General features: G+C 37.8%; 1 protein-coding gene across 2 annotated transcripts in view; it reads left to right on the top strand.

The window, feature by feature from the left end:
- The window catches only part of XPO4 (exportin 4), a 114,158-nt gene extending 104,068 nt beyond the window's left edge, over nucleotides 1-10,090 (top strand). For both annotated transcript variants that reach the window (XM_067562852.1, XM_067562853.1), the window contains exon 23: nucleotides 1,692-10,090. In XM_067562852.1, the coding sequence (XP_067418953.1) occupies nucleotides 1,692-1,889 (198 nt within the window). In that variant the 3' untranslated portion in view covers nucleotides 1,890-10,090. The remainder of the gene's footprint in view (nucleotides 1-1,691) is intronic.
- Nucleotides 10,091-13,426: the final 3,336 nt, after the last annotated feature.

The following is a 13,426-nucleotide window of genomic DNA, read 5'->3' as shown; positions in this document are numbered from 1 at the left end:
TCCATTACTGTTACTTTACCATTGGTGAGAAATGTTTATATTTTTGCTTGCCTTCATGTTCTATCCGTGCTGGTGAAAATGGCAGTTATTTCATGCAGCTTACAAAAGTGTGGTAGGCACTTTGCAGAAAGTGTGTAAGATGCTCTTTGTCTAATTAGACATGATATGACAAATGAAGGTTAAACACAAAAAAGTAAGTAGGGAATGGAGAGACAGAGGGCTCCAAATATACGGTCAGTCATTTCCTTAAAGATTACTGCATATTTCATGTTGCCATTTTTGTCACTTTATTCAAAAATTAAGGTTTCTTTTTACAGGTGTGGGTAGAGGAATATAGAGAGAGACGAAACCAGAGAGCATGAGAGTAGCAGGGAAAGCAAAAGGGTGTGTAGCGGGGTTGGAGGATGAAGGACATACTGGATAGGGGATGAGATTGGGTGAAAGAAAAGTGGCGGGGAAGCAGTGAAAGATTTCAATGAGAGAAAATTCGTTTGTGGGGATGAGTGTGACAGAAATGGGAGTCAGAAAGCAGTCTGGTGTGAGGGGACTTATTGCAAGCAGGAAGAGCAATGGCCCTGCAATCACCTGAGCTGCAATGTTGTTAATGGTGGTTGTGACAAATGTTGCAGTCCTGTGCAATATCTTTGGGAACCTTATTGTATTAAGTTTGTGAATGGTTTATGTATCACTGTGGGCCAGGGATTGTAATCAACTCCAGGGGGCAAAGTTATCACAACTCCTCCAGGTACCAGAAACAGTGGGGGATGATTAAGGTGAATAACTTAGGTTGTAAACATCTCCAGAGAGGTACTGCCCCTGGAGTGGCTTGCATATACTGGTTCAAACTGGGGTTTTCCACAGACAACCAGACAAAGAAAGGGCTTTTTGATTAAAAAAGGCTGGGTTTAAACTGACTCGGGGCCTTCTCTCTCATCCAGCAAATGGACGAGGACCTTGTGTTCAGAGGGGGCCCCCAATCCTTGCAGAAGGGTTGGTGAGATTTTGGCCTATTGTGGCCCCTTAACACTGGGGGGTGACCTCTGGTAAGCTTTTAGCATGTATATAGGAACTTTTATTGGGTTTTGTTTTCTCTGTAACACAGTTACTTTAAAAATACATGTGCTTGCTTAGAAGGAGCTGTGTGATTACTTAATTGCTGGCATTACACTGTTCACAGCCCTCAGAGAGAAAGCAAAGCACAGGGGCTGGCCTTTAGGCAGACTGGCTTGCTGGGGATGGCACAGGGTAAGGTAGGGAGCTGTGCAGCTATAAAACCCTATCAGAAGGGAGTGGAATAAGGACCCTTGTCCAGAGATTGGCTGGAGACCTGACTGGGCATTCCTGGAGTGGACCATTGGGGGGGGAGAGGGGAAGTACAGGTGCAATTACCCTGAAACTGCTGAAAGCTTTTAGAGCTTTATCAAGGCAGCCACTTGGTCTGGCCAAAGGTCTTACCTAGTTGGGGACAGATGGAGGGTACCAGCTCCACATTCACCTCTGGTGTCCTATTGGTGAGCCTGGCAATAGCAGATGGATACGTACTTTACCTTGGTATTCTTATCTAAAACCCTGGAAACAACTTATAACTTTCCACCACTGTTTGAGGGAGTTATTTCTCCTGACAAAGGCAGGTATGTGGGTACATTTGTATTCTATTTCCTGTGTAGTAATTGCTGCTGTTTCTTCAACAGGCTGAATATTCAGAACTGGTTGAAACATTACTATCAAGTCAACAAGATCCAGTCATTTACCAGAGGTTAGCAGATGCATTCAACAAGCTTACTGCAAGCAGCACTCCTCCTTCACTGGACCGTAAGCAGAAGATGGCCTTCCTAAAGAGTTTAGAAGAATTTATGGCAAATGTTGGTGGACTCCTCTGTGTAAAATAAACAGGAACAAAACTCTATGCCTAATTTAGACCCTTTCTGCAAAATGCACTGAGAAATGCTGAAAGCTGACTAAACCTTTGTCCCTGTTTCTGGGTTCTTTGCAGCCATCTCAGATTTTAGAGAGCCTGGAAGTTTTGATATAACACAGTTGAATAGGAGAGGTCAACTTTGAATCAGCTTCTGCTATTATGTGTTAGTCACAATCTGTCATACTTGTATGTTGTAGAGCATGAACAACAAATGGAAATTAAAAAGAAAATTCCATATATGTGCAAACAGATATGGGCACAGTGAAAATAGTGCCTTTTCCCTATTGGCTTAAAACATAAGTGGCCAGACAAACTATTACAGATTTTTTTTGTTTCTGAAAACAATATTAGAGTATGATGTAGTCACATACACAACTGTAAACAGTGTAGCTGATTGAAGCTCTATTTTTTTCTCTGAAGATTGAGTTTATGATCCAAGGGAAAAATGCCAAATGGTATTTTTTTTAACTTGTGTTTAGTTTTGTTTTTCTACATCAACCTGATGTTGCATGTTTTATGTAATACAGGTTTCTACATTATGTTCTGCTGCCTAAAGTTCAGAAGGAAAAAGGTGTATATTTTTGTTCCCCTAAAATGAACTTTAGGAACTGTAGCCATTTCATTGCCTTAATTTAAAACAAACAAAGAAAAGTGATCTACTTTAGACAAGAAATCTAAGGCAAAAGTGGAGTCTTCAGAGTTGGTTTAGAATGTTGGCATTAAGCTGCTGTGTACCTGTTTGCAGCCCTTTGTGTTGACATATGTTATGTTGGAGTGTGAGTCTAATGCAAAGTTCATGTGTAGTTTTACTTTCAGTATCTGTTTTAATCCACATCCAAGTCTCACACAGCTGCAACATATTTCTACATTGAACTGTTTGCTTCAGCAATAACAATTCAAAGAGTGTAAATTATTGATTTATACAAACTGTTTTAAGTTGGGGCATTAGATAAAATAATTATGCTAGAATAGGGGTTTCAAACTCTATTTTACCCAAGGGCCATCCATATACATTTGATTCAAGGGTTAGAAATTTAATTAGGATTTGTGGTGGTTTTTTTCCCCACCACCTCCAGATTTGTGGTGCTTTCTTCTGCCTTTGCTCAGTTTTGTGTATCAGACTTGAGCAGTTAAGATACATATACATTTCATCCTGCCAACTGATAGATGATATAATGGAACAACAAGGGAGAGTAACACAAGAATACAGAGGCAAGGCATACTTTGCCAACAGTCACAAACCTGACAAAACTGAGGCAAATGCACATGCTGCATGCCAGATAAAACTGCTTTCGTGGGGGGTTCAGGTGGGGAAGAATTTGGCCCTTGGGCCTTGTGCTTGATACCTCTGCTAAATTGTGCTGTTGAATGTTTTCCATGTGGTTTATACATTTATATAAAATGTACAGTATATACACCTTTACTGTGCTGTGTATAGCATCATGTTTGCAAATCTGTGCCATCCTTCAGCTGTTCATCTCAAAACCAATCACTTTAGCCAGAATTATAAGTGGCATAAATCTGTAGCACTGTGCTAGTCATAGTGATTCAGGACGTACTTTTTGAGTTAAATTCATGCATGTAACAATATGAATGGATTACAAGGGCAGAAAATGCCATCTGTACAACAGAATTTTCTCACTTTTAATTTAATTCACTGTTAATATGAAAACCAGGCTGGAGCAAACTTACACCTTAAACGGTAACCATAAAATATATTAGGCAACATCCCTTCATGGTTAATATTGTGTATGATCTGTTTGAAGATACTTTTAGTAATAATTGTAGGATAGAATTGTCTTCAAATTTCTTCCTAGAATCCCTAACACTTTCTTTAAGAGATTTCTTGTGTGTGCCACGAAACTACTCTTACACTAGTGATGGGGAAATACTATTGTATCCTTCTACATTATTCCATCTTGTTTCCATTTGTTCCAGCAAATGGATGACAAATTTATTGGAGCTGCTTTTTAGAGTTCATATCCGAGTTTTTACTTTTTATAAGGATAATAGTCCTTTGGCTGAAGGGCATGAAGTCCTAGAAGCATAAGCAACAGTAATAATTGCTAGCCTACCTGGCAATACCAAAAGTCGAACTTCTGAGGCAGATTCTTCAAAGGGATGACATTTTTAATTTTTCTGGCTCTTATTGACTGAGAGTAATAACCACAGTGTCATAACAAATAGCTCCAATATTTTCAGAACTACTTTATTTACTTAAAATATGCTCAATATAAATTTTTAATTTTTCTATAAACTATGGAAATTTGGGAATTTGCTAGAATAATTGTCAGTAATAAATCAGCATGTACTAATTTGTTAACATTCAAGCTATATGATACACATACCAGTTACCTTTTAGATGAATCTGGCCCATTGTACATTCAAGAGCACTGATACAATGTAGCTGCTTTCCTAGCTACAAACATTGACCTTCAAAAATTGTTGTCAAGGATTACTTAAAATTTTAAGTTTGTTTGCCCTTTCATTTTAACATGTTTTATGTTTAACATGTTTTATGTCCAGTGTTTTTAATTTGTAATTTTTTTAACTGTCACATATATTTTATAAGCTTGACAACATTTTTCTTGTTTTATTCTTTTTTTCCCTTTCATGTCAGTCTGTTAACATTGATCTTCCCACCCCACCTAGTGTTTTTTGTTGAGCAAATGCAAGGATGTCTCTGCATGTTTGTGCAAGAATCTCATAGATGTCACTAAAGTTCTGGGAATAAGGTTTGTTAATTTGTCTTTCTGCTGGCTGGCTGGCTGTTTCAGTACCTAAATTACTTGTTCATGTTCTCTTTTTAAAAACAACCTTCAATGAGATTCTGTTAAAACTCAGCCACTAAGAGCAAGAGCTGAAGTCCATACGACAGACTCCCAGTGACTTCAGTGGACTTTGAATCAGGTCCTAACCCTCTCTTTAGGAACACTGATGTGATTAATATCACTGCACTGAGTTTCCACTCACTATAGAAAGTGAATAATGCTTTAAAAATTGCCATTTAAAAAAAAAATTGGCATAGAAAACTCAATTTAATTATAAACCATGTATCATAAATAGTAATATATTTTTGTCAAAACAAGATTTTTTGCTAAAATAGATTGCTGTCACAGGTCTTCATTCTCAAATTAGAGATCTAAATAACTTTTCTCTTCTGCTCTCCCCTTTTTTCGGTTTAAACAATCATTTCTAGTTCCAGGGATTCCCAATCTCACACAGCTACTGTTTAGCACTAACCTAACTATTTCCCTATGTTTCAGTCCACTAGAGGCTAGAGTCCTGCAAACAAGGGATATCTGGTTGGGTAATGAATACAAAGACATGGGGAACAGAGATCCATGAGGACAGGGAGAGGTGGTCTTCATTGAACCTCCATGTCCAGGCCTTATTATATCTTAATTATCTTCTGTAAATCACATAAGAAGTCTGTTTAATGCTGTACCTAATTGGCAAGTTTTCTCCTTGAGTGATAAAGGACTTGCTGTATTCCTCAAGAACTAAAAAAATTGTTTCATCTGCGCATCCAAATCCTGCTAGTCAAGAGTGTCTGGAATTTGAATTTGGGTCTTCTGCCCGATAGTGTATAGCACTTACTAAAGCCCCAACTTTAAAAACATGTATTGTTTTAAATGTTTAGCTGGATATTACCGCATGTTATTTAAACCATGTAGTTTTAGAGAACAAATTAGGTCCAAAAACTCAGTCACTTGCCTTTCTTTAAGAAATCTAATTTCAAAGAAATTATCTTAATTTCTAATTACAGTGATTTTAAAAAGTCTGTTAAAAATACAAATAAATATGGTATGTGTATTATAAAACATTTTTATATACATGAAACTGAAATGACTTAATCACCTTTTAAACTAAGGGTGTTTTCATGAGAATGGTCTAATGGACTTGATCACAGGACAGGGAGACAAACGCCTAAATTTGAACAACAGCTTTGCCATGGACTCCCTTTATGGCCTTAGACCCATCACTTAAATTCTGTTTCCCCATTTGTAAAACTCAGAATACTTATGTTGTGAGGATTCGTTAATATCTATAAAGTGCTTTGAAGATCTAAATGCTATGTAAATGCAAAATATTTTTCATTTTAATGCTTATGTAAGATGGAAGATTGACTGCACTGAAAACTGAAGTGCTTTGTAACTATAAAACAGATACAGCACAGGTAGCAGGAGTACGACAGTATTCCACAGTAATGGTCTACAGCAGTATAACACCTGCTGTAAAATGTAGCTGCTTGGATTGTTACTGTAAAATATGGTCTTTTTTAATTAAGAGAAGCTTCCCCACTAGCGTGCCTCTCAGTTCTGTTCTAAAGAGTGAGATGGTAGTTGTTTCTGTGCTGAATCAAGCTTTGGAGACTCGACTGAGATTGCCAGCAAAGGTGCCAATTGCAGTGGTATATGCTTTTTTGTGTGTGTGTGAGGGGCATGACCTGGACAGCTAGCTCCAATAGGAACTAAAATCACTAGCTTATTTTACAAGGTCCTAGTCCATGCTGGTGAGAGAGAGGCCCCCCACTACACTGACCACTCTATCTTCATGTGGTTTAGTGAATCAGCCTTTAGCATGTTTAGATCCTGTATACCTTGATTGGGGAAAACAAGATAGCGTTTTTTAACAATCACCGTGTGTTTCACTAGAGAGGGTTAACTTATGACTGTTTATCCTGGCCAGGGAAATCATGTTATCAGTTGTCTAATACCAAAATATTTTTCACTAGTTATTTGGGGCGCAGTGCCTTAGGAATCAAGGCATGAACTTTCCATTCTGTTCAGTGGACCAAAATTCTACTTTTCCACCCTTTTATTTTTGTTTTCATAATTTCTGTCATAGCACACTCACTCTTTTGAAAAGTTTAGAATATACTGACATAATCTTCACATCTTCAAATGAAAGATGTTACCTGCATTATATTCTCATCCACTGTGCCTGATGGTGGCTAAAATCTTTCCTGAGCCCAATCCTCATGACATTGCCATCTACCATTTGCTTATTGTGGATTCTACAACTAGGAAAATATAAAATACCTTATTTTGTTGTTCCCTTTGTGCAGAATAAGGACCTTCCATGCAGTGAACTTGCAGTTTTAAGGTGACAAATGTATGTCCCTCAGTCACAGTGTGTAAATATTTTAATTTTTAAGAAGACTATTTCAAGTTTAAAAACAGGGACTGAAGTGCTAGTTAATTTCAAGTATCATTTCACATGTACATAGTTGAACATTATGTTGAAGGTATGAAGTTGCATAACACTTCACAAATTGCAGCAATAAGAAGGTAAGAAACAAATGGCTATGTAATCAAGCCTTGTCACAAGCTAATTTCCAATTTTAAAATGAACACTTTGTATTTTTTTAACATCCATAAATGGGGGAGGGTAAAATTTTCCACTAAAGATTTTTGTTACTTTTTTTTTGGTCATGTGTGATTTGTGTGTGTTCTTGTTTGGTATTTTTTCTAGTGTTTAATAACCTGCATTTAAGTCCTCAAATAGCATCTGTTATACAGTCATATAATAGAAACAGAAATAAGAATATTATGAAATCACAAACCAAATTTGCTCTTCATTACATCAGTGTAAATTTGGGGTAACTCGATTGAAGTTAATGGAATAACTCTAGATTTACATCAACATTATTTGGACCAAGAATTTGATCCTAAATATCCAAAATTGCAACTTGTATAGATGGTACACAATAAAACAAGTATTCATCATCTTCATCAAGAGGAGGAAGGGACAAATATAAAATACAATTGCCTCCCAAAAGCATATAATGATTTTTCAATTACATATGGCACATGAACAGAAATTAATGATCTAGAAATCTGTATTCATCCTGAATATCTTAACAGTTTATTTCACCACTTGGCTCTGAAAAGTTTTCCAAACTTTATCCTTCTTTTCTGGCACATAGTTACACCTACATATGTTACAGGTGTCTTTTGCAAATGTTCAGTTTACAGCAGGGGTTCCTCAGGTTTTTGTTTACCCAAATTCAATTAGATTACAGCAGCTGCTCTGAATCTTTCCCCTTTCTCCTCTGTTAATTTAAATGTTCCAAAGAACTGTTTCACAAACCCTGAAAGTACAATTACACTACAACTATAATGGTGACAGCTTGCTATATATCTTAGCTATGTATCACTTTAAACTTATTGGCTTCAAAAGTACCATTATCAACAAAATAGATTTATATTGGCCTGTTTTAGTCCAGTGAAAGCCCGGGTAAAGAGAAGCATTTTAAGTATTTAGAGTACATTTTGGCGAGCAACTTACAATTTTAAAGCAGCAGCGTATCAAAGAGCCTTTCATGTAGCTGTTGAGGTAATCTGCTTTATGTTAACAAATATGAGATCTGGAACAAACTTGAATGATTTGCGTACAAAGCCTTTATTCACGTTTATTTGTGTAAATGTATGCCCAAACAAATTTCATTTTTCCTTTATGTACTACTTGTCTTGATGATGCATTGTAGATTTCTTAAACTCAATAGCTTCTCTCCCCACCTGCCAAGTTGCTATTTGTTGTAAACAAAAATGTGGGAAACAGTCTTAAATGATTTAATCAGATATGTTTTGCAGATCAGCAAGACAAAGCTGAAATTAATTAGTGGCAAACCAAGCAAAAATAGCCTAGAACCCTGATGTGAAAAAAATATGAAGTTAATCTTTAAACATAAAAAAGTCACTGAATTTGTTATCCAATTTAATCTTGGTGGGACAAGGAAATACTGGAATTTCAATTAATCAAACACATTCTTTCAAAAAACACAAAGACACGTTTTGGAATTGGGTTGGAGATCTGCATTCAGAAAAGAGCCTCGTAGTAAGGCTGACACTGCTGAAACAAATGTCTTAAGTAAATATTTTCAGTTAATAGTAATAAAACTTATTTCTTGGTAATACAATAGTCAAATTATTCTCTGATAATATTGCAACTATAAATTGTGGCGATACTAATTACAATGCTCACTTTCACTCACATATTTGTCTCATGAAACAATTGTTTTCAACTTAAAAGCTGTTAATTAAAAATTATTTGTATGACTGCATTGCCTTTACAAATTAACAGGGTAATATAGCAGCTTTGCATATCATGTCTTTTTCTCCGCCAAGCATCTGGCCTTGATCAGGGGTTTACTATTCATCATTGCAAACAAGAACAGATGTTACAAACTCGATTTGCTTCATCTCAGCCATTGGTAATATTGGTAATACATACTAGTTGGGACTGTGGTATACCAGAACCACCACAGATATATTGCTGAATGTGGTATTTACTGCATGGAAAGAAATCATCACTATACCCCAGCAAAAGTGTATTGATTTGAAAGATGCCTTCAGATCTATTGTTCTAATAAGCTGCCAGGACACTCAATATTTTTAGTACTGTATCCACGTTAACTAATTCTTGGTATATGCCAATACTCTTTAGTGGCATTTTGTTATTCAAACCATTGCTGTAATTGCTAAAAACACCATTTGAAGTCTTAGGAGGATCACTGATGTCCTTTCACAAGATCAACACTACTATTGGGAAGGCTTACATTCTTCTGCCATTCTAAAGAAAGACTGTTCTTCTAAAGTACTTTTGGCCTGCCTTCAGGCTTTTATGCACTTTCATGATTTCTTAAAAACTGCTGTTGAAAATGTACTGTATCTTGCATATGGATTTTGATAAGCGCACATGTATTTAAAAATTAACTCACTCAGACTCAGGAAAACAAGAAAAATAGATACCTATTTTGTATCTTGGTTAAATTGTTTGTTACCTACATCCTTTAAGGTGGCCAGATCATGTCTAGATCCCATGAGTGTAACTGTATATAATTAATAGTGTAATCTGTAAAAGAAGGGCAGTGTAGTTTGAATTTATGGAAATTTCTGTGTCTCTTGCTTTTGTTAGACCTATAGTCTGAATTGGAGTTTTAAAAAAATCCCATTTACTTTTCAGAAAAATATCTTGGGCTTTTTTCCATAATCATTTATTTCTATTTGCTTCCTCCTCCTCAAAAAGAAAGTATGAAATAAGTGCAGAGATATATGTAGGAAAACTTGTGTAAAATCTGCTGCTGTACAAAATGTTTGCTACTTGACTGCATTTTTGTTCCACTTTAATTTTACTGGTTTTGCTAAATATATTTTATATATTTTCCTTCCTGCTTCTTGTGATGGCAGAGTGTGATTATATCTTTGTTTGAAAAAAGCCACTGGCCAGCACTTTTGTCAGCCTCTCAAAGGCCAACAAATCTACATGTTAAAATAGTATATATGTTGTGGTAACTCTGGGAAGACCTTGAATAGCTTATGTTGGGTTTTTAGAGAAAACAGAATGATCCCACGTTTATGCCTTGTCGCACAGTCCATTGTTATGGGAAATGTTCTGTCATGTCACTTTTAGATATTGGAAATTCTATATTGTTTCCATTTTATAACAAGAATTTATATATTAGTCCTCTGATTGCCATTAAATCAAGTTTCAACACAATTACCCACCATACTTGGAATGGGAGACCTGTGGTAACGGTTGGCAAAGGTTGACTTATTAATGGCTTCTATTGTAGTCTGACCACATCATCAACACAGCCTTCGTGATGGGCTCTAATTTACCCCTTAATCCGCAATCTCAACAGAGGGAGCAAGAATTGAAAGGAGAGGTGTTATCTTAGCTGTAGCACAGGGGTTCTCAAACTAGGGGTTGTGACCCCTTAGGGGACTGTGAGGTTATTATGGGAGGGGGGGTCATGAGTGGTCAGCTCCCTTGCATGCTGTTAAGGATGGCATGGCATGGGCAGAGTCATCACTTTGGGGGGGCATCACAGCCTGAAATATTTTCAAAGGGGGTCCCAGCAAAAAAAAGTTTGAGAACCTCTGTGGTAGCAGTTGTTCAGCTCTCCCCGATCTAAGAGGAAGAAGGGGGGAGGGGAGAAGTGCCTGGGGTGGTTGTGTAGCTGGAGGATTTCAGTTGTGTTGTCATTCTGCTGCTTTTCACACTTTACAGTGAGGTTCATCTAGTCTGAAAAGTGACTCTCAAAATGGTTGTGTGGAGGACATGTTTTGTTTCAGTGGCTTCTAGGTGAAAGCTACTGTTTACAAATGAAAAGTTGTGTGTAGCTTTTTCCCCCTAGCGACCAACCCTGATAATTTACCTGGAATGTGAAAATCAAGCTGTGTGCTGGCTTATACATCACTAACAGTGAAGATTCTGCAATTGTAATTTAGTTGATTATTCAGCATAGAATACCACTCATTCTTTCATAAGGGTGTGGTCACTTTTCAAAGTAGAACTGCATTGTTTAAAATTCATTATTGTTCCTAACAAAGCAAAGGGCTTTTTCTTATGATCTCTAGTTAAACTAATCCAAAATAAGCAGAATTGGCATTTGTTTTCAAGCAGAAATTCTCTACTGCATCAAATTAGTTTAGCATATCTATCCAATTCTAGAGATAGCAATGTCAGAGGAAAGAAATTGAATTCTATTGAAAAAATTAATGACAGTGATGCATGAAGAAAGGATAGTGGATCGGTTTGTTTTAGTGAGAGTACAATAAGTGATTTAATTGGAAGTGAGTTTACTCTCTGAGGAAGAAGGAAACTGACTAAACGATCCTTTAGAGACTGCTTTTGGCAGCACACTGTACCACAAACACTAATTTATTACATTTATATTTTTCTTATGGTGGCATTTGGCCCTGCAGCCATCTAGAGAGGACCCTGCAATTGATGGTTCCAAGTCATCAAGTTTGATCGCTGGTTGTGTCTGCCACCAGATAACATCCAAAACCATAATCAAGGATTGTCTGCCAAATCCATGTCTTTGTAATTTCCTCCAGCTTTCTATAACTGTTTTGGGAGGGAAGAGGTTAACTTTTAGTCATAGGGAGAACGTTTCAGAGAAATCTGGATCAAAAGCACAGCTCCCTCTATTCTCTGCCTTGTCTCCTTTATGCTTGAGCCCTAAACATAGTCCTTTATGTAGAAGTTCTCATGTTAAATACTCAACATTCATTAAATCCTGATGGCATCCCAGCAGGTAAATAACTTATTAAATTGACAGCTGTCCCTAATATGCAATATTCTGTACCACTAGGGGTTGTATAAAGTTACCTCATTTAAAATGTCAGCTATTTTTTGATTATTCAGCAACCCAAAGGAAGTTTTGGAACTGAAATAACCACAGCACCAGTAGCAATGGACTTCTCCCAGGCTAATCTGTGCCAAGAGGCAGAATCCTCCAGTGGGATCAAGTTTCTTTTGCTGGATTTTCCAAGGAGGCAAGGAGATATTTTGAGTTAGACAACACATTAAATGCAAGTATGAGACTGATGAAGGGTAAGAGCCTTCACCTCAGGAGCTTTTAGGCCTTTCAGAACTCTATGCAATCGCCACGTATTAGCTATAGAGAATGAAGTTTAGTTCCATAGCTACTAGATAGCAGATTCTTGAAGTTAAATAATTAAGTTCCATTGACTGCCATAGAACTTAAACGGATGCTTAAACTTAAGCAAATATGTGAATGATGGCCTGAATCAGTACAGGTGGGTCAAGTGTAGCACTGGGAAAAGGTAAAGAGAAACATCATATACAAACTAACATCTTGGAACTGTTAGTTCTAGAGCATTGGAGAGGCTATTTGTGGCTTAGTCCTAACTCTGGGGAATGGCTCTATGCCAGGGGTTCTTATTTACCATGGTGGGCTGCATATGCAGTTCTGTGTTATATAGGCCGCATCCACACTATTTATGCTACCTGTACATCTACAAACAAAAAAAAGTTTAACATTTGTTATAGGACAGTACTGTGATTCAAATGGATATAGTACCTTTCGTTTCAACACTGGCAAATGTCTACCAAGAGAATTTTAAATTAGCAAAACAAGTCAAACCATTCACTGTTAAAATGTATTTACTGTAAGCATGCCATGGTTTATTGCAACCCTCACTTCCACTGCAGCTGGGCTATGTGCCCTGAGAGCATTCCTGCACACTACCTGCAAAGATGGGCAGCCCTTTGTGGTGTGGGGTGTCCTCCCCTCCCCCCAGCCAGGGACCATCCCCCAGGGACCATTTCAAACTCACCAAATACTAAGCTAGCATACATCTGCCCTGTGGGGACAGGGTCCACTGTCCAGGACAGAAAGCCTTCTCCCCTCAGCTACTTTACCCTGAGTCTGTCCTCCATGCTCCCTTATGTCTCAGCCTTCAACACCCCCCAGTCTCCTATCTCTACTGCACTTAGTTCAGTCATGTAGCCCCTCTGCTGCTGCTGGGAGCTTGCTCCAGCCTGGGTCCCTGCACCTGTGAGCCTGCAGAGGCCACTGAGCACCCTGGCCTGCTGCTTGGTCCAGTCCTGCTGGGGGGGAAAGCTGATGCTGCTGGGACTAATCCTGTGCCACCCCATTTTTGCACACCCCCTGCTGGCTCTGCACCAGGGGCCAGTGCTCCTCCTGCCCCACCCGTTACAGCCCTGAGGATATCAAATGGGTCACTG

The sequence above is a fragment of the Emydura macquarii genome, unplaced genomic scaffold (assembly GCF_026122565.2).
Source record: "Emydura macquarii macquarii isolate MOO-44397 ecotype Brisbane River unplaced genomic scaffold, CSIRO-AGI_Emac_v2 contig_2473, whole genome shotgun sequence".
In the NCBI taxonomy this organism is placed as follows: Eukaryota; Metazoa; Chordata; order Testudines; family Chelidae; genus Emydura; species Emydura macquarii.
This window is presented reverse-complemented; position numbering and strand designations above follow the sequence as displayed.